Genomic DNA, 22,332 nt, shown 5'->3' with positions numbered 1-22,332 from the left:
AACAGAAAGAACTTTAACTGGGGGTGAATTTCACCCCTGCACAGATGGTCACTACAGGGGTCATTCAAGTCCCACATAAGCCCATTTATGGGGACTTACGCTGTGCTGTGCACGTAGGCCTTGTGCTGGGGATCTGCACAGAGGTGAAGTCCAGTTTTGGGATTTAATTCTCCCAAGCAGCGTATTGTATACATCAATCAGGATAGCACACTGTGGTGGAGGTTCAATAATTTATAATGCTGTGACGATTAACTGTCTCTGATGGAACAAATTTCATCATGGAGTTGAACCGTAACAATGGAATTAAGTAGTAATCATCCTGCAGGAAAATTTTACAGCCTAGAAATGTTGCACCCTCTTATTACTGTTCAGGGGATTTAACTCTGAGAGGTTCCTGGAGGCTTCTATAGCTTCACCTTACATAATATTTTGAGAAGAAATATTCAGATTATACAAATTTCCTGGCCTGGGATTTTAGAGACTAGGCCAGGGCAGAAATGTAGATGCTGATCCTCATTCTGCTGCTACTGGTTTCAAATACAACCCAGCAAATTGTAACCACTGAGAAATACACGGCTGGGATGTTCAAAGGAAGTGAGATGTCCAAATCCCTCTGACACCTAACTAACTTCAGTGCCTTTGAAAATCCCAGCCTACATTATGTAAGTCTATAATCACAAATCCAGGCACTCTCCCAAAATGGTAACATGTTGATCTCAGAATACAAAGCTTTTCTCCTCCACATTTGCATGGCTGACTCTTACACTTTAAAAGATCCACTTCAGAAACAGAAATGCAGCCCCCTACGCTGCAGTTACTCACATGTTTAAGAAGTCACTGGGACTACTCTTGTGTAAATTTAAGCATATGCATAAGAATTTACAGGATCAAAGCTTCATGCTTTTATTTTGGAAGTCTCAGTCTTTAAAGCAAAAAAAAGTCACTTCATAAAGAAATACCGTTCTCTCAAGATACAGAATTGTAATACTGCGTCTCTGTAGAGTGGCTAAAGCTCTGCTTCCCCCTAGTGTTTAAAGCAGGATTCTTTCTGGGTTGTTGTTATCAGTGCTAAAGATTCTATAAATGGAATTTAGGTCAAAATTTTCAAACTCAATATTTAGGCACCTTCAGAGAGGAGCCTGATTTTCAGAGTCACTGAGCACCTGTAACTCTCTCTAAAGTTAACAGAAGATGAGAGTACTCAACGTTTTTGAAAATTAGGCCAAACTTGTTGAGGAGGCTAGAAGTGGACTTCAGACACTGGTTATTGAAGCTCTCAGCCATGTTTTTCCATATGGTCAGTTTCACAGTTTAGCTGTTTTTATGTCACTTATGTACAGGATTAAAAAGTGAGATAGCAGGATCCCTTTCAAATGGAAGAACATTCTGGTCTAAACCACAAGATATATTTTGTAGCATGAGACAACTGAAAGGTAAGGTGCGCATATCAGTTTGTAGCATTACAACACTGTATAAGCTAGGTATTCACAACATTAGTCATCTATTTACAGTACTTGTACTGTACACAGTAGCCCAAAAAACACAGCTGTTAAATTAAAGCTCTGTTAGAACTTCAAAGATCATAATCTTCTTGTTTTGTTCTTTCAGTTAATCCTAAAAGAATGAGTTCTGGCCCTGGCATCTGTCTGCATACGCCTACCTCTGTAGTAAGCAGGCATCCTACACTGAAACAGGAATTGTTGCTCCCATTGCCAGTGCAGTTATTCAGGAAGTTTACTTACCATTACAGGGAGCAAGCTTACAAACCCTCACTGACTCAGGTTTTTCTCCATCACACTGGTCACCGGCACGGCATGTGACCTGCCTGGACTCAGTTCCTTCCCCACAGGTCACAGAACACTACAGAACAGATACAAGGTATTTTACTACGTTATGTCTGGCCCCAGTAATATGCAGTTATCTTACAGGTATGTCACAAAGGCGACATCGTCTGGAATAGCCTGATATGGGTGACCTTCAGGGGCTGCTGTAAATTCCCTTTTGATAGGAGTTTTTGACATTTGCCTTGGGGGCAGCAGTTGGTCAGAGTGGGGGTGTTCCTCCTTTCCTGTAATGTTTAATTGTCACATATTCTGAATTTTGCTCGTAGTTTGTGTCTGTTCTGAAAATCCAAGCATTAAAGGCTGGAGTATGAGGCAGCACGGAGCTGCACTGCCAAAGGAGCAGACCAGGGCCAAATTGTGATTCTCTGAGCAAGTCAATTTGATTTTTGGTTTCCCCCTTGCTCTGGAGAAAATAACTTGTACCAGAATTTTACTTAGCACAGCTTTCTTCCCCATCTGTGCTAGCTACAACGCTGGGAGGTGGGGGAGGAGACATAACTCCCCCTTGTTCCTTGCCCCACTCCTCCCAACATACAGGCGAGGGGGAAGGAGCAGCCCCATGGAGGTTGCTATATGTATCTATGGTACTTATTTGGCAGTGCTATTATCCCCATTGTACAGATGGGGCACAGAGAGGCTAAGTGATTTGCCCAGGGTCAGACAGGAAATCTGTGGCAGAGCAGGGACTTGAACCAAGATCTCCTGAGTTCCTAGTTGGCACCCTTACTACCAGGCCTCCTCCTCATAGTGTGAGTCTCAATGGGGGAAGCCCACAAAGAGGGTAAGGGGGCATTCCCTTCCCAGGCATCTATTTCCAGCAGAAATCTAACCTCCGTTTGGTACAAAGTATGAAGGGAACAGTAACACTGTGACACGAGCACAGAAAAGTCAAAGGTCAAGATTATTGCTACAGCCATTATCAACAGGGCTCTGTTTCTTTATAAACTGAAAACTTTACAAAAAACTCCCAGAAAGTCTTGATGCAGGCAAAAAGCAACTAAAAACTTCTGCTATCTCAAAAGCAGTGCTGAGAAGTTGGAGAACATTTTTTTCCCCATGAAAATTCATATGAAATTTTTCACCTAGGTTTGCAGGCTTTGACATCTTGATTTTTTTTTGTTAATTCCAGGAGGGGTGAGAACCCGTTTGCTTTCCAGGGTTATGGAGACCTCAAAGCCTGTGGGCTTCCAGGTCACTATTTGTGGTTAATTTAAGACTCTGAAGTTCACTCAAGTTGCAGCCAGATGCCCTTAACCCCAAAGACAGTGCAGGCACAAGGTGCTGGCAAAGGTACAGCTGTTGATTTACTGCTAAGGAAACGTCTGTCAGCTCCAAAGCTATAAGCTCCATAGTAGAATACTGCTTGCCCACCTCAGCCCAGGGTCCAGCTTTCCACTGCGCAGGGCATGGCGTTCGGTTACAGGGCCTGCGGCTCTCAGGGCGATCCCCACTACAGTACTTGATATGGACAGAGCGGTTTGCACCGTCGTGAAGAGGTTGAATGCAGCGCACAGTACGGATCTGGTAACCAGAACTCCCACAGGTTTTTGTGCAGTATTCCCATTCATCTGCTATCCAACTGGGGGGTTTAAAACAAAAGTGCCATCATACATTTAATCTATTTATCTACTGCACTGTACAGTAACCAACTAGGGATTGTTTCAATTCTGCTCTGCTTGACTTACGTACAAGTCACATTATCTCAGGGGCATACATTGGAATAATAAGCAGCCCTTATGGAAAAATCCAATAGAATTTAATAGAGAATCTTTATATAGAATTGTTAAAACCAACCTTTGGAATTCTATAGCAGGAGCATAATTCTGTTCTACCTACTGCTGCTTTCTACTGGACATTTCATTTTACATTGCTTTAACCCCTGTTAAATTCTATGGGACTTTTCCATCAGAGTTAACACACCCATTATTGTACTCTGAGCAACAGAGAAATGAGTGCTGCCAAGACTAATCTCATTTTTTCAAGTGCTTATGAAAGAAATGAAACTGGCAGCCAGGTAGCCTGCATGCATCTGTCTAGCACAGAGGATTCAATCTACCCATTGTCAGTCAGTAAGCACAAGACCTCTGGTACCACATAAATCCCGCTTTAACCCCAGGCAGTGCCACAGAGGGTTTTGTGCTGACCCTCTTCACAGAGGGGAATTTCATCCAGAATAAAGCAGCTTTCTAAGGCTTTCCCACTAATTTTCCTTAATCTTGATTTCAAGGGAGCACCTCTAAATGGAAGACGGTAGTTTAAACTCTGTGCCTATTCATCCTTTAGCCTCTGTACTGAGCACGCCCCATTAGTGACAAGTGTCCACTAACAACTGAAATAAGACGACCATCAAATTCTTAGCAGCAAACCTGCCATGAGATGGAAACAACATTCTGTATCCCAGCAGCAGTCCCCTGAGCCGGGCCTGGGCAAGCTTCTACCTCCATTTTTTTCCAACCCATAGAATCACAGAAATGCAGGACTGGAAGGGACCTTGTTAGGTCATCTAGTCCAATTCCGTGCATTGAGGCAGGACTAAGTATTGTCTAGATCATCCTGACAGGTGTTTGTCTAACCAGTTCTTTAAAATCTCCAATGACGGAGATTCCACAACCTCCTTAGGCAATTTATTCCAATGCTTAACCACCCTGACAGTTAGGAAATTTTTCCTACTGTCTCCTTTGCTGCAAGTGAAGACCATTACGTCTTGTCCTGCCATCAGTGGTTACAGAGAACAATTTATCGCCCTCCTCTTTATAACAACCTTTTATGTACCTGAAGAGTGTTCTCATGTCCCCCTCGGTCTTCTCTTCTCCAGACTGAAATAAACTGGGTTTGTTTAATCTTTCCCTGGAGGTCATGTTTTTTAGACCTTTAATAATTTTTGTTGCTCTCTTCTAGACTTTCTTCAATTTGTTCACATCTTTCCCAAAGTGTGATGCCCAAAACTGGACACAGTATTTCAGTTGGGGCCTAATCAGTGCTGATAGAGTGGAAGAATTACTTTTCATGTCTTGTTTACAACATTCCTGCCAATATATCCCAGAAAGACATTTGATTTTTTTTTTAACAAGTCTTACATTCTTGACTCATTTTGTGATCCAGTAAAATGCAAAGATTCTTTTCTGCAGTACTCTTTCCTAGGCAGTCATTTCCCATTTTGCATTTGTCTAACTGATTATTCCTACCTAACTGTACTACTTTTACTGAATTTCTTCCTATTTATTTCAGACCATTTCGTATTCTAATCCTAGCCTCCAAAGCACTTGCAACCCCTCCCAGCTTGACGGTATCTGTAAACTTTGTAAGTGTATTCTCTCTTTCAACAACCTGAAATTCAAGAAAATCTCCTGGTTAAGCCAGACTTGTCTCTTACCATACTTCCTATCTATCCTACGTGTTGGGATAGTTTGCTCTTGTGCCCTTAATGATGTCTTTAAAAAAAACTGCCAACTCTCTTGAACGCTTTTTCCCTTAGACTTGCCTCCCACAGGATCTTCCCTACCAATTTTCTGCATTTGCTAAAGTCTGCCTTCTTGAAGTCCATGGTCTTTATTCTCCCTTCTTTTCCTTCTGACCATTTCTTAGAATCATGAACTCTCATCTGAGGCCCACATTTCATCCATCCATACTTACAGTGGCTGTGTGCATTCCTGCAGATTGCACATTCTACGAATAGGCTTTGGTTTTTTGCTGGCTTCACAGAAGCTGCGGTGAACCATTTTGTTATCACTTTTCCTGCGGCACCCATATTTCGTGTACTGGAAACCTTGAAAATATTTCAGAAAGTTAACTTTGTGTGAAAAATAGTAAAAATGTCCTGCCCCTTCTTAAACACTTTTGTTTACACGCAATGGTTGTGGACTATTTTATGATTATTTAAATACTATTGCTGTTCGTTACAATGTCAAGCACAAAATGGTTTGGGCATATAAAATTCAATTATCAGGAGTAACTCTACAGTATACTATGGAGATAATGGTGTTATTAAAATCATGGTATTTTCATAGATTTTAAGGCCAGAAGGAACCATTACACTCATCAAATTTTGACCACCTGGATCACTCAAGCAATAGAATTTTACCCAAGGGAAACCGAGGCGTAGAAAGGACTTACCTAAGTTCACACAGCAGGTTAGTGGCTGAGCTGGGAACAGCACCGAGGTTTCTTGAGACTCAGTCTAGGGATCTATCCACTAGGGAACACTGTAGTAATTCAAGTGTGGCATTTATGATACTTCCCCTTCAAACTGTCAGGAGTACCACAAGTGCCACAGAAAGTTCATACTGCAGTGAAATAAACATCAAGATCTACGTTTCCAAAAGTGATTAGCTGATTTTGATGCCCAGTTTAGACACTTTCACAGGATGGAGTGAAACACTTTCCAAAAACCAGACATTTAAAGTGTTTCAACTTGGGCAACCCAAAATTGAGGCACCAAAAATTTCTAATCACTTTTGAAAATGTAGGCCTCGTCCTTTACTCTTTTTCTTCCTCCTAATTTAACAGTAAGCCCTAGAAGCTGCTGCATCTCTGTTTACCTCCTGCACAAGGTTTGGAGCACTGGGACCAGCTCTTCAAAGCCCACTCAAAAGTATCTATTTCATCCTGAAGAACATTGTTACTGTTGATCGTGGGTACTGAATCCTCATGAATGATGTATTTGTAAGTCAGGCTAGATCTTGTGTCGTTCTCTTGAGGAATGACCTGTAAAAGATCCAGTACAAATGGAGCACATATTTATTATTTTCCATGTCAACAAACCAATATCTGGAAATGTAGGTGGTGCTTAGTAGTTGAAAAACTTATTGATCTTTACCTTTAAATTCAGTACAAAAATTAGTAAGCTCAACACAGAAAAATATGCCTCTAATGAGTCTAAACTGGGAGAGTTTACATAAGACCAAATACTTACCCTTCCTAGCTCTGGGTTGCTGAACTACATGGAGCTGGATAGAGTGGCTATGCTGCGTGGTCACATTCCTACTCTGCTCGAGAGAGGGGCTGATCGCAAACACGGTTCTGACTAATATGGGGCCTGATCCAATGGCCCTTGATGTCAGCGGGCACTGTACTAGGTGTATGGTTAGCTTGTTACTGTTGTATGAATGGGTGCTTGCGATGTAGTAGTGTGGATACTGCACACTGCCTCTGAAAGTGAATGTCAGTAAAACTATTCTTAAAACTTGCTTCTCTTATTGCTAGTGTGGGCAGAGCTTCTGCCTATCAGCTCTCTCAAAAAAACTTTATACGCATGCGTGTTTTCCAATAGAGATTCCCTACTTATCCCACTATGATTTAACATTTAATAAAAATAAATAGTTTGGCCACATAAAAACACAACAATAATAATAAAAACCAACCCCTTGACATAACCTACCAATACAACAACAGCATCATGCAAAGGCCCATCAGTATGAAGAGTTTCTATGTCATCTTCTATGTTGTATTCCCACTCCACACCAAGATCAATGAAGGATCGTGACTTGGCCTCCTCCCCTTTCCCGTTCAGAATATAGTGTCCAGTAGCCTGGTTCTTAATGGCTAAAAGGAATTGAAAACAGTGGCAATTGTGCTTCTTGTCATGTAATCTGCAGTCACTGGGGTTTGCATGAAATGAGACAAGTAGTATTCTATAAAGCCCTTTTCAAAAATCTCTTTTTGCTTACTATTTTAAATGTTGCGTGTTGCAGAGCGTCCTTGGGAATTGAGGAGATTTTGCTATTCCTAATCCAAAAATACTCAAGTCCTGTCTTTTCCATTCAACACTCCTGAATCCATCTCTCTCTAGCACGCCTCCTCCTCCACCCCAAAGAGTGCAGGCTTTGCCAAAAACTCATCATAACTCCATGCTCAGGGAATGGATGATGCTCCTTCCAAGGATCTAAAGCAGATCACCTTTGGCAACTCCATCAGCTCAGGGACTGGAGGCTACACCCAAAGCCGCAATTGCTACATTAAACCCTTACTGCCACCAAACTACAGTCTGAGGAGACAGAGACTGACAATGTATATGCTACCAATATCTGTATCTCCTAATGCACACGGATCAGATGAAGTTAGATAGATGTAGATACACATTTTATTTTACATAAACTTTAGCTTAATTCTAGACTCAAGCCAAACGTTTAAAATGGCCAATCCTGTTAGTTTTCATAGAACGTTTTGGAGGTGGCTTAAACAAGTATTTTGGGTATTGTCGGGCATGTTAGCATAACAGTAACATTGTACGTGTTTGGAGTGTCACAGTTGTGAACTCCTTGGGTTTTGCAGCACAGTGATTAATATTGACTTTCTCTTTCTAGTACTTTTTGAAAGGTTGTTTTGTTTTGTATACTTATATTCTACCCACACATGCTGACTTTACAAGCACTCTCCATCTGACTCTGGGGTTCAAGGATTAGAAAAAAGCTGCAACAATCGAACCACCATTACAAGGTAAGGGAGAACACCTGATAACAAACAGCTAAGATGTTCATGCACTTTGGGAGATGTGTTACTAGTTGCCTAGAGTGAGACATGAAAGAAACAACCATGATGTGGATGTTATTGTTATCCTGGAAGTGTATCGTTTACAAATCATTAGTTGTTTAGAGTTTAAAAAATAATCAGAGAGAAAAAGACAAATCATTTTTCTAACCACACAACAAAACTATGACATAAAATTAGAGAAAAATCTTGTAAATTATTATGACTACAGTAAATAAAATGTAAAAGCCATGCATCATATTAGTTCTATGGAGCCTATTTACTATAAAGGCAGAGTAGCTCTGTATTGAAAAGATACATGGTCAGGTCACATCTGATCCAAAATTTAAGGTTTCTACATATAAGCTTTCACAAGCCCGAAAACCAACAGAAATGTTCCTGTTTTTGCTTTATTGCAATGCAATTTTTTTTAAACAAACTCTTCCCTGCAATGTTTGCAACCTGAACACTGCAGCACTGTTAGGACCCAATCCAGAAACCACTGAAGTCAATGGAAAATTGTCATTAACATAACTGGGCCTTTGGATCAGGTCCCTAGTGCATGAGAAAGGGGAAAGTGACTGGACAAAAATGACCTGAAACAAAAGTGAAATTGGTAGTCTCATTCATTGTCCGAGAGAAATGTAAACAAACAGCAAAAATATTTGAGTTAAGAAGATTTCTTAACTTCTTTCCATGTAATGACATAAGGTGTTGCTTACAACCCACTGTAGGTAAGAAATTTCTAAGTGTACTAAATTATATTAATATAGTAATATCATATATACTTTTTAGCCTGACAGTGTCCCTTTAAATTGACTAATAATCAACTTTCAGTGTGAGCAATAGCTCTTTGACGTGCTGATCAGGATCAGTCTGAGTTTCTAGAAAATTCAGATGAGAAACAGACATAATTACTAAGTTTGTACAGTAGGATTCAGCCTTGTGAATGCAATTGTCAATACACAAGGAAGCCAGCAAAGCCTTTAGCTTGTTATTGTTGTACAGTGCAAAAAACACAATTAATTTGATGGTTCTCTCATTTCTCAGGTTCTCCAATGCGTGCCCAATTGTTTGACATTAGCTTTCATGCACAAGGGCCAAACATGAGGCGAGAAACACTTACCAAGAATGTGAGGAGAAGCCTCGTCTTCTTGGATAAACACATGTCTAGCACCCGGGGGAATATCAAACATCTTAAGGTACCCTTTGGCATGTGTAGTAGCCATTGAAGAAAGCAAAGAAGAAAACAAAAAGTAATAGCGATGGTTAGTAGGGCACTATATTATCCAGCTTCGACTTGCAGAGGAGGGTATCCATTAACCTACAAGCAGCTTCAGATAGGTTTGTAACAGATTCGATTAGGCTGTCTTGCACTTTTCTCTCTTTTAGGGGAAAAAAAAAGACTGTTACAAACCTTAGCCACTTACTTTGTTATGTTGTTCTAAGACCATAACAATTAACAAATTCAGGCAAAAATTTGTGTTTCCTATGTTTCTCTGAATTAAAGCAGGCCTTTCTGATGGCTTTTCTTTGTCACCTTTCAGCCTTAAGACCTAATGGACTGTGAGGTGTTCAGGTCTCGTGTATTTACTTAACTTTGTGAAACTTTAAAGGGGTTATCTACCTGGCAGGGCAAAGTGCACCAAAGCGGTATGACTTGTAAATCAGTCTAAAATGTTGTGCTCAAACTGCCCCAGGTGGAGCCCGCTAGCACGCTCTAAAAGGTGCCTAGTTCACATTAATATAGCCCTGTTTCAAACGGGACTGCATCTCAAGATGAGAACTGAAAATGTGTAAGTTAAAGCACGTTAATCCCAGTGTAGACACACTCATACAGAAGTAAAGTGGTCTTCGGTCAATTTTAAAAATCATACCTTAAGTTAAACTGGTGCAACTCCTTCCTTATTGGGATGCTACCTGCTACTTAGAGTTAAAAATTCTTTCCAAAATGATCATTGATGTTCTAAGCTATAATTTCCAATTAACTCTCACCCCAAGTGAACTGTTTAGGACAGTGTTTCAGCAGGAAGAGTAATATTCTCAGCTTTCCACCAAGGGGGAAAGAAACAATAAAAGTTAAGGACATTTTTCTCTACCCATGATCAAGAAGTTACGTTGCACCAGAGTTCAAATGAGAACATGTTTATAAGAACTGAATGTGAACAAATGTTATCATGTTTAAATGTCAGCCTGTCAATGTTTTAATACAGAGTATTTTCATATTTCTTTGCTTACAATTTGACTGAGAGTTTGAACAACTTTAAATGGTACACTTGTCTTGATGTACGTACATTTAACAAAGAAAATCTTTTTAGTCTTAACATACAGCATATTCCTAAAACGTATCCATGTTTATAAAATATGCCATATAAGTAAATATCTCTTGCTCACTCTGATATGCTGAGTTTCCAAATAAAGTATATAAATTCCAGTCCTACTGCAGAATCATTGTAGACACATGGGGAAAGAGTTGAGTTCTTATTTGCACTGAGCAAATAAAGGCTTAAAAATTCAAGTTTAACCGTCGGGACTTTTGAACCAAAGTTCCACCTATGCTCTTGGATCATGTATCTGGAGCATACCACAGATACTTGGAAAACTGGTGAAGAAAATGAAGAGCTATGAATATATATAAATTAACACTATAGGCTGATGGATGACTGGTTTTTACTAATCTGCACAAGCAGCATATACCAATCCTTTTACTTATCAGCGATCAAGCATATGAAACATAAAGCTTTGCCTGTTCTTGCAACGTGTGTAAGTGACTAGCTGGAAATGAGAACTGTAGCCAGAGTATTGCAGTTGTCATGGATGCCCATCTTTCTTCAACCAGGCGAAACTTACCCAAAATATTTCTAGACTCCCTTGTTTCAGAGAGGGAAATATTGCGAGCTCCTTTGGGCAAAGTGAATGCTCCTCTTGTCTTCCCTTAAATAGAATGTCTTTAATTAGTGTTCTGGGAACTGAGTCTTGCGGTTTCATTGACTATAATGTCAGCCAGGTGCATTTTACAAATGCAGAATATAAATTACATGGTTACTGTATGTGCTGAAGTTCAAAATGCATTTAAAATATTGTTAGAAATATCCAGCAAATTTTAATAGTCAATGAAAGTGAGCCTAAGTTTGAATGAAACAATCAGGTAGGTGATTTTAAGTTGGATACTTGCAGATTTCATTTTCCAGCAACTTGAATTCTCTTTGGCACCTCTTGCTTAAATGTTTCCCTGTTGGAAGAGTTTAATTAGTCTTTTAATGACTATATTGCCACAGTTACTGTAAAGCAATAGATGTTATGCTAGCATTGAAACATCAGTTTGGAGTTGAATAATTGGCTGCCTTTTCCAAACAGCCTCTTAACAACATTGATCACCCACAAGACATTTGAGTTTGACACCTGGAAGACTGTTTAGGCTCTCTAACCCAATCATACCCATGCCACAGAAAAATAAGTTTTTAAATGAAAAAACTGGGAACATTTTGACCATCTCTATTTCTGATTATTAAGAACGTAACTGTCAGAAATCATGAACTACTGCTGATTCTAGAAATACAGAGGTTTACTTACATGGCTCCAACGTGCTGTCTTCCATTCCATTCCAATACATGTGTGTATTCAGATATTGTATGTATATTCCCTATGTCAATACCTTACACAGAGATTAATTTCCCACATAATCTGTCTTGGCTCGATTCATCCCAGCCAACAAAAGAGGTGGAGAAAACAATCTCATTTTTAAATAGCCTGTGTTTTGTAAGGTGCTTTATAAACTCATCATTTGTTTAAAAAAATAGTGTCTTGTCTCTCCATTGGTCTGGAGAACAGATAGCAAAGAGAATATTCCAAATAGATGGTGATAATTTATAAATATTCTGCAGTGGAATCCTTGTCCCATGTTACTGCCATCTACACTACCTTATTTTCATCTAATTTTAATTGGGCTGTCTAGCTATTGACCAAATTCTGCAATCACTGATGCTGGTGCAAATCTGAGACAGTTTCACCGGCATCACTTAACATTTACAGCTATGAAAGTTCAGACCCAGATACACTACTCCTACCCTTCCTTCAGTTTCCTCCCTGCTCCTTCCCAAACCCCTCTGTGTTGCCGAACAGCCAACCCTTGCACAGCGGTGCTCCATGGCATACTTAGGATACAGATCCCCAAGAGGCTTCCCTCTACTCTCTCTGACCAGGAGGGGATGGGCAGGGCTTACCACTTACTTCATTTTACTAAAATATAAACAGTTTGAAAAGCCTTAAAACGGCAAACAACGTGTTGCATAATATACAGGAATAAAACTAATATTCCCTTCATTTCCTCATTAATCATACAACTTTTCCTTTTTAATCTTAAATTTGGTAACTTTATGGTTGGAGCTTACAATTTCACTCCCATTTTTAACACCTGGTTACAAAAAGAACTGAACCACTTGGAACTGACTTGATGCATCTATGTACAGCTGGACATTTGGTAATACTGACTCATTTGTGCAGCAGTCATTACCATTTGCTCTCTTTATGCTATGAAACATCCCAGTAAAGTGGCGGTCTCATTTAAATGCACGGAGACACCTCTGTACTTAGATAAGTACAGCTCCCACTGGTTTTTGTACCAGGCATGAGTATTGGAGAACTGAATGTGTCTCTCAACCTTGACATCTTTTCTGTTCAGCTAATTGATCGTTACCATACACACACTGCACTTCGTCTCAATCCGCTGCCTTTAAACATACCCCCAAAATTACAAAAAAGATGAAGGTGTCACTGAAAACTACTTGCACATTCCATTCAGAATTACTTCACTTCCCACACAAAAATGGGTATGGGAATTTTGGTTGTGTTCATTTTTTAACCCCTTGGCCAAGGCATTGTAATTTGGGAGTTTACTACACAGAGTCAGCTTGACACCAAACACACACGTATTGACAGATCTCTAGATTTGTACACATGCCATTAGAGAAGCTTGTGAAAAAATATAAGCCCGGCCATTTTTTTTAAATGGGTTTCTTTAGAAAGGTGAGAGGGAAATGTGGATAATACAGAGTGTTCTGGGGGAAACAAGTGCAAAAGTCACATTGAATAAAATAAATATTAACCATTAAATGGTGTTTTTCATCCCTGAATAAATGTTCAGACTTAACATGCTAAACCACGTGTCACATTAAGGTCCCAATCCTCTACTACTGAAATCAGAGCAGCGTAAAGGGGTGTTAGTGTAACTGAAAAGCAGGCCCAACTGGTGGCAATGATGCAGGATCTGGCCCTAAATCTGCTAATCAGGGACTTGATCTTTTTTCCATGTTTCACTATTAGCCTTACAGGTTATTTTTATTTAGCAAAGATCATATTTTTACCACTAAATATGCTCTACACAGGGATATTAGATTACATATTCTAGTTTAACCAACTTTCTTAAGAGGCCTTCAAAAACCAAAAATAATTAATATTTAGTGTTTTTTAAATGTATGTATTTTGCTGTCAAAGAACTTACTATTTTTGTATACAGTCTTGCAACTTTGTTTAAGCGGGCAAGGATACATTTTTCTAACCAGTCTATATTAATAAACACTAATGACAAGATGGAATATATCTGGGTGCATGAAAGTGCTTAGCCTACCGGGCTTTTTGGGAGTTCGGGCAAAGGTCCCTTTGACCGTTCGGCAATGAGAGTTATCTCCACCGCAGACCCCACATTTATCTTCAACTTTGTTGGAACCAATTTCCTTGTCACAGCCCACTTTCTGCAGAGAGGAGAGTAAGAGGAGCATTGTGTTTTTTTCTCCATTATAAATATCATGGTGGAAAGGAAAGCTCACCCAACAACTGATGTAATTAAATATAAAAATACTTGAAAGACTGTGATTGAATAACACAGTGACAGCTATGAACTGATTCCTGTATTAAACCCATTACTAAGATTACACATAGCCCTGGTCTACACTGGGGAGGGAGGGGGAAATCGATCTAAGATACGCAACTTCAGCTATGAGAATAGCGTAGCTGAAGTTGACGCATCTTAGATCGACTTACCTCACATCCTCACAACGCTCCCGTCGACTCCGCTTCCGCCTCTTGGCAGTGGTGGAGTTCCGGAGTCGACAGCAGAGTGATCAGGGATTGATTTATCGCGTTTACACTAGACGCGATAGATCAATCACTAACCGCCGATCTGGCAGGTAGTGAAGACCTGCCCTTAGGGATTGTAAAAAAAAAGGAACAGGCAACAGAGAAATTCAGAATTTATTTTCACTTAGACTCATAGAAAGAGAGCTGGAAGGGACCTCAAGAGGTCATCAAGTCCAGCCCCTACACCATGGTGGGACCAAGTAAACCTCTGCTCTTAAAAACCTTCAATGACGGGATTCCACAACCTCCCTTGGAAGCCTATTCCAGAGCTTAACTGCCCTGAGAGTTAGAAAGTTTTTCCTAATAGCTAACCTAAATCTCCCTTGCTGCAGATTAAACTCATTACTTCTTGTCCTACCTTCAGTGGACATGGTAATTAATTGGTCCCCGTCCTCTTCATAAGAGTCTTTAACATATTTGAAGAGGACAGTGATCAATTAAGCTGTTATTACACAGAAAAATGTATCAAAAAAGCAGTAGAAGCAACTGGCTTAAAAAGAATTATTTAGACAATCACAGTATTTGTAAGAAATAAACCTGTCGTACAACTATGATTTTAATTAAAATTGGGGGACCCGTATCATATGCTGTTTGTTGAATACTACAGGTTTTGGCCAGCTCTAATTATGATTATCTAACAACGCTGTACAATCAGCAAAACAGCCAGAAGTAAATGTCACTCACCACGCACTCTCCACGCACACAAATGCTGTATGGATCTTTATAAGAACAGCGAGTCCCATCATGTGCCAGTTGTTTCATATAAGCAATGTCTCCAATTTCTTTGGATTGGCAGTATAAGTGGCATCTTTTGTTGGCTGAATAACAGGGAAATAGTGTTAACTGTGTGTTTTCAACACCCAAACATGCTTTAGAAAACAACCAAACCCCACAAAGTTTTAAATCAGTAACAAGAATGCTGTATGGTATAAATAAAAAAGGAGCCTTAGACAGCTGTGAAACCTTGTGCCTGAATTCAGATGCTTGGTGCTCAACTCTCCACTTGAGGAACACTGATTGTTATTATTAGCTTTCATGTGCCTAATGTTCTTAGTCCTGTGAGAGGCTATGCACCCTCAATTCTCATGGAAATCAACTCCCTTTGAAAGGACTGCACAGAACTGGGCCTGAAACGATTCCAAAAGCAGCTATCCACTCTGATCCCAACTGAAAGCCAGGGTCAGAAGAAGATATTGCCGAGTGGCAGAATAATCAAGGCCAGGATTTTCAAAAGAGCACCTAACTCCCTTAAGTTCCTTTGAAACCCCCGAGCCCAAACCACATTTCTATATCATGCCATCTGATTTCATATTAAAAATACTATAAAACCGTATTCTATGAGATAAAACAGATAGAACAAAATGACAGCAATTCTGACAGCAACCCAGAGAGTTCCGTGGTACCTTTTGCTGGTCTGACAATCCAATTTTTATATTTGCATCTGCCATCGTTTACTATAGTTAACCAAATGGGTAAAGATTAACTGGTGTTAATAACAGACGAGGTCTGCTAGGCTCCGCTTGAGGGAGTATAGAAAAGTGGGAAAAAGATGTTAAAGCAATGCCATTAGGACAGCACAACTGTTAATTTTAGCTGCAGTGGACGAGAGCAGCAGCAATGATTAGACAACCTGTCACTGTCCTGTAGATGTGAGGGAGGGAAGCACATCAGTGCTAGAAGAGCCCTCCAGCATCTGAGCAGAGCCTTGTCACACCCTAACCCTAACAGGGCTTGTGCTGAGCGCAATCAATCCCCACTGGCTCACACAGCAGGAGCTCAGAGCTTTCAGCTCTGGGCAGAATTAAATCCATACCAAGGGGGAAGGTGGGGGTAGGCTGCAGGGGTTACAGCAGTGCTGCTGTGGTTGCACCTATCATCACTTCATTCTGGACCATCATTTTTCCTCTTTTTATTCTCACCTCCTTGCATTTTAACACTTCTTATTTCTGGAAGTGGCAGCGTCCTACCACCACCTTCAACTCTCGATGTGCTGTCCAGCAGAACGAGATCCCTGCAGGCGATGGGGTTTAAACACAAAAGTGTAACTGCACTTACCATCAGGGTGCTCGTACGGCAGCCAGTGGTGTTTGCTCTTCTGATATTCAAAATGGGAATTACGCTGCTGACACTGCTGTGCTCGGAAGTCCTCAAAGTGCTTTGGACATTCTTCTGTACTGCAAAGCTGATACTCAAAATTGACACTGGTGCAATCTTGACCACCATTGACTGGCCTAAGGGGGGGAAAAAGTTTAAAGAGCTTTTAAAAGCCTTGAACATCAGGAGTGGAGCTTTTCTGATGGAATGTACTAGTGAAAAACAGCTACAGCAAGAGCAGAGGCGCTTCCCACAACAAAGGGTTAATCTTACTTTTCATGGCCAAATTGTCAAAGGCAGGTGGAATGGGTGAGCTTGTAAAAACACTGGGAGAACAAATACACTGCAAAGCTCTGCATTTGCACTTGAAAGCAACGTGTGTGTGCTGGTCAGGTAACTAGACATACACACAGCCCACGTGTGTGCCCAAGCGGGAACTTTTTCAGATGCAATGGTGTGTGCGCACCGGTAATAGTTGATTTATAATCAGATAATGTCACTGAAACACAGAGAAAATTCTTGCATTAGGTGTCATGTAATAGGTCTTGCAGGCTGTAGATGCCGCACTCCACCTTCTCTCCACTCTTTTACGTTTCCTAACATCATGTAGATGTTTTCGGCAGAGATTTGTTTCTGGAACTTCTAGAGTCCTCCAAAGATGATCTCAGCCCCCCGCAGAGAGTCCGGCTGCAGGGGGGTTAGAGTCAATGGAATAAAAAGTCCACTTCTTTGGATGGGGGATGTTGTAGCTTTATAGCCCCTCTGTGGTGCCCGTGCAAATCACTGGAATAGCAGAATCGCTCTGTACAAAGCTCCAGGTAATCTCAGAGCCAATAGCCACAACCCTGTCACTCCCTATGCCCTCCCCACAACGCTAAACCCACTGTCTTCTGTGCAGAACCGGCATGGAGCCCAGCTCCCCCGAGTTCAGGTGTGTGGCGTCCCTGTGTGCCCAATCTGCAGGTGTCCACCACCCCATGTGGTGCACTTCTGCTGCACTGCAGAACGGTGGCAGCCCCTTTGCCCAGGTGTGAATGTCATTCATGCTGCATCCTACTCCTATAAAAACTCCAGACCAATGGGAAATGCCAGTTCATTAGAGACTTCCAGGCTTACATTGGATTGTTGCACTGGCGTGTTCTGAAGCGAACGCCAGTACCACAGGTCCGTGAGCAGGAGCCAAACTTTGTCCAGGATCCCCAGTTGCCGTCCTGTTTCAGCTGGTTAGCATTCTTCCACATACAGTGACCTTTATAGCACCACTGAGGAGAACCGGGCGAGAAATAAAAAAGTGGAATTACAGTAACATGACGAACAATGCTCAGGGCTAGATTTTACTGTGACAATCGCCCATAGTAAACGGCGGCTTGTAGATGCACTGCCCTAGGCACAGACTAGGCCTCAGACTCACAATTCTCTGGTGGAGGAACAGGGTTGAGGAGGAGGGGAGTAGCAGACCTGTGGAGGCTGCTCACCCTTTGTGCTGTGACGCACAATACAGGTAGGCAGTGCAGGGCAGGGTGCGTGCGCTGTACACCTGCTTCCTCCAGCACCTAAAGCTAGAGACAATCCAGCCCTTAATTAACCTGATCGGACTCTCTGTTTGTTTCTTTTTGGCTCAATCCCAGCCTGCCTCCATTCAGCACCAGCATTTTAATTTTTGTGTGTGCAAGATACAGTGCCAAAGAGCAGCGCAGGACTGCTCATACTGTACTGTTTCTAATGTCCATTTACACTCAGATAGAGGGTTAGTCATCCGACAGTGCACTTTTTGCTGTTGGCTATGGCATATTTGGATGGCATAAGTAGCTTCTCTGTATCTCAAAGTACACAGAATTTGCTAAACAAACATTTATATGCATGTTAGCTGCTAATTAAAAATGAGAGTTAAAAGCAGGGACCCACCACTGGAGATATTAAAAGAAAAACAGTTAATACAGGCACATTAGTAGTCCGTTAGCCACAGGATGTCTGGACCGCAAGCACCAAGCGTTTAAGAGTAACTACTTCAATCCTAGAGTAAGGGCAAAGTCTGCTACAGTGGTTTCCCACTGCTACTTTCTGGGCAGTTTTCAGATGAAACGACGCCAAAAACGTAACGCAAAGCCCACAAGATGGCACTGATGCAAGGTTAGCTCTAAGGCTGGGCTTCGATCTTCTGGCTTCCAACACCATTTCATAAAGTACACCACACTCTGGCTTGCTCCTAAAATGAGCCCTGAACCGTGCACATTGTATGGTTCCTCCTCCTTCATGACCTTGGCCTCATTCTTCCCACTGAAGTCAAGAACTTCTGGGATTAAGCCCCCAAATGAGATCTATCCTGACATTTTAAAATAAAAAGATATTGAAAACATAATATACTCACTTTCCCTGGGGCACATTCTGTGCCATCGAGTGGAGGCCCTTTCTTAGTTTTACAGAAGTATGGATTATCTGGATGGCTACACCACAGCTGCTTACATGGGTCAAAGGTTCGAAACTGAAATGCATTAACAAGACCAAGACAATTATAAAAAGAAATTAACAATCATGTTATTGATACTGTTCATAGCAGCAATCAAGGCATTAACCATCATCACATTTCACTAAACTATTTCACTGGTTAAAACTAAGTTGACTACAATACTACCACTATTTAAACACACCACACTGATGTTCCTCCATGAGAATAACTATCAGTTTTGGTAAACTATGCATTATAGGCTCCTACATTTTCATGAAACCCTGGAGTGGTCCTAAATGAGTCTGGATACACATTTTACTGGCACATCACACCTTTACGCTGTTTCAAAACACTCTGCCTCTTGCATCCCTCAAACAAAAAAAATTGTGGCTACTGAAAAGGGTTGAAAGCAACTAGATAAAATGATTTAAATCTTTAGCACAACCACTGTGGACATACCGCTGTGCACATTTTGTAACCAACACCAAAATCAAAGCGGCATTGTTCATCCATGGAATAATTGATTCCTGGCAGTTCAGGAAGTTTGGGCCAATCGTGTTCAAAGGGGTCATCAAGGAGACAGTCATAGGAGCTGTGGGAAGAGAAACACAGAAAGCTCATGAGAATACTCAGTGATATTTTCCGACCAACATAGTTATTTCTGCTTGTTCTCATCCATTAGAATGTGTGTTCACCACAAAACAGGACTCGAACTGAGCAGAGGATAATAATATTGTGATGGTTCTCGGGGTACCCAGGACTGGGAGTCTCCTTGTTACCCCGTTTTCAGCATGAGGGAGTCTTGCTTGGGCTTGGCTGGGAGTTAGCTCCCTAACACTACCAGCCTTTCAAGCACTCTCCTCTGGGCTATGTCTTTGCCTTGCAGGTTAACAAGAGGTGCATCCCAGTCCTCAAGTCCCTTTGAAACATTCCCCTGTGATATCCAGCCCCTGACACGCCTACTCACAGAAATCCCAAATCCTTTGCCCTGAAGGGAGCAGTGTATCCCAGTTTACCATACACAACTGCTGCTGTAAAGCCACACAGCACTTGTGAGCACTTAAAATAAAACAAAAGTAGGTTTATTTAAAAAAGACTAAAGGTTTAATTAGAAATCAGAGAAAGTGGTGGAAACAAATGGTTACAACAGAAAACAAAACCATAAAATGCAAACCTGGTCTACACGAATAAATACCTTACTTACCTCCTAAAGAAGGTTTTCCTCCCAGAAATGTTGGTTCCCCAAGAACCAGGATTCAAACTTTCATGAAAACATCCCTGCTCCAGAATGGGTTTCCTCAGTGAATGGATACAGCGAGCTTTGCCCTCCTCTGTATTATACTAAAAGCAGCCTTTAGTTTCTATTCACTGACAGGGCCAACTCCAGTCTTGTTGTAAAGTTCCTTTTTTTAATCTCCAAGTGGTTCTGATTGAAGTGGCCTCCAATGGTTTCTCAGGGCTTGGCTACACTTGAGAGTTGCAGCGCTGGTGGAGGCTTTCCAGCGCTGCAACTTAGTAACCTGCAAGGCACATCCAGCGCTGCAACTCCCTGGCTGCAGCGCTGGCTGTACACCTGGTCTGCTTGGGGTGTAACGAGTGCAGCGCTGGTGATGCAGCGCTGCTCGTCGGGTGTGGCCACACACCAGCGCTGTTATTGGCCTCCAGGGTATTAGGAGATATCCCAGAATGCTTTTAACTAATTACTCTCTTTGTTTTGTTATGCAGCCTCTCTTTGTTTTGTTGTGAACACGGGGCTCCGGGAGCTGCTTATCTAAAAAACAAACACAGCTCCTGTTTGCTGTGATCAATCTGTAACTCAGTGAACAATCAAATGAGATAAACCCTGTGAATGAGGCAGGCAGGGGGATGAGTGAGTGTTTGCTTGAGGAGAGAAACAGCGGGGGCGGGGCAGAGAAAGGGAGTCCGTTGGAGCAGCTGCTTATCTGGTCTGCAGGCTGTTTGCAGTTAAGCGTAAGGGGTCGGGAAAATTTTCTGATTTTGCAAGGCAGGGAGCTGATACACAGTGTCGGCTCCAAAAATCCACTCTCTCTCTCTCTCTCCCCCCCGCTCCCTGTCACACTACACCCCACCCCCCTCTTTTGAAAAGCATGTTGCTGCCACTTGAACGCTGGGATAGCTGCCCATAATGCATCACTCCCAACAGCGCTGCAAACGCTGCAAATGTGGCCACACTGCAGCGCTGGTAGCTGTGAGTGTGGCCACACACCAACGCTTTCCCTACACAGCTGTACGACCAGCGCTGTAACTCCCAGCGCTGCAACTCTCAAGTGTAGCCAAGCCCTCATCAAAAGTCCTAGTAATGTGCAAGGGTAAACAATTGAGCCTGAACAGGCTGGGGTGACAACTCTCTCCTGCCTGAATGGGCCAGCACCACAACACATTATCCCTGATGACTAATTTTTTACTCCCAAGGACAAAGCATACTGCAGTGTAAATACATTGTTCCTTAAATGTTACCCGTACCTACATCTCACAACGACTATGAATCTTGACAAGTTACAAGCTTTCTGTAGATACATGTTACTCTTTATAAATATCTGTAAGATATATTTGGTTTAGTGAGTTTGTCATGTCTCAGGTGAGCGGTGTTTGCAAAGAACAGAGCAGTTTGTGAAGCCCTTATCCAGTTCTCTCTCAGGCAACCCTCCCATTCAAATCAGCCAGTCAGGACTGAATGGAAATTGTGAGAGGTCTCAGGTATGCAACAGTAGGAGGATAAGGAAAAAATGTCAAAATGGCAATAAAATCACTCTCCATCCTGCTGGGCTTTTATATATATTCATATAGGTACAGATTTAAAGATTTTCCTCTTTCTCCAGCCATTTTGCAATTCCCCTTTTCTGTTTTCAGGGCTCCATCCTGCCATCATTTCAAATACACAAACTCCCACTGAGTCAAAGGGAGTTTTGTATTTGCTAGAATTTCAGAGTTTGCAAAATCTAGGAGCCTGATCTGAAGTCCACTAAAGTCACTGGAAAGACCCCCACTGATTTCAGTGGGTTTGGATCAGGAACTGCTGCTGCTGACTTAGCGCTTCTTTATAAAAGTTAAGATGGAAGCAATGTGGCTGCCAGAAAGGAGATTGGGAAAGTGACTTTTTTATAAGAGATTTTTTGTACCTTGTTGTACTGTTGTTTTGGTTGTTGGTGTTCTGTTAAAGTGCAGCGTATTCATTTGCGGTGGTACATTTTAAGATTGAATTCCTATTTAAATGTACAAATCATGAGCATGAATCCATCTCAACTCCACTTACTTATACACAACTGTAGGCCTGTCACTCCTCTCCCCAACACAGAAAGGGTCTAAAGGGCAGAAAAGGCACTGAAG

General features: G+C 41.5%; 1 protein-coding gene across 2 annotated transcripts in view; it reads right to left on the bottom strand.

The window, feature by feature from the left end:
- ADAMTS3 (ADAM metallopeptidase with thrombospondin type 1 motif 3) overlaps positions 1-22,332 on the bottom strand; it is a 208,715-nt gene that overhangs the window by 6,846 nt on the left and 179,537 nt on the right. For both annotated transcript variants that reach the window (XM_045019044.1, XM_045019045.1), the window contains 12 exons: positions 19,444-19,576; positions 18,907-19,020; positions 17,655-17,800; positions 16,500-16,675; positions 15,129-15,262; positions 13,936-14,059; positions 9,436-9,516; positions 7,222-7,385; positions 6,383-6,548; positions 5,478-5,610; positions 3,216-3,423; positions 1,743-1,860 (listed from right to left, as the gene is read on the bottom strand). In XM_045019044.1, the coding sequence (XP_044874979.1) occupies positions 1,743-1,860; positions 3,216-3,423; positions 5,478-5,610; positions 6,383-6,548; positions 7,222-7,385; positions 9,436-9,516; positions 13,936-14,059; positions 15,129-15,262; positions 16,500-16,675; positions 17,655-17,800; positions 18,907-19,020; positions 19,444-19,576 (1,697 nt within the window). The remainder of the gene's footprint in view (positions 1-1,742; positions 1,861-3,215; positions 3,424-5,477; positions 5,611-6,382; positions 6,549-7,221; positions 7,386-9,435; positions 9,517-13,935; positions 14,060-15,128; positions 15,263-16,499; positions 16,676-17,654; positions 17,801-18,906; positions 19,021-19,443; positions 19,577-22,332) is intronic.

The sequence above is a fragment of the Mauremys mutica genome, chromosome 5 (assembly GCF_020497125.1).
Source record: "Mauremys mutica isolate MM-2020 ecotype Southern chromosome 5, ASM2049712v1, whole genome shotgun sequence".
NCBI lineage: Eukaryota > Metazoa > Chordata > Testudines > Geoemydidae > Mauremys > Mauremys mutica.
The sequence above is the reverse complement of the archived record's forward strand: the minus strand, read 5'-3'. Positions and strand labels throughout refer to the sequence as shown.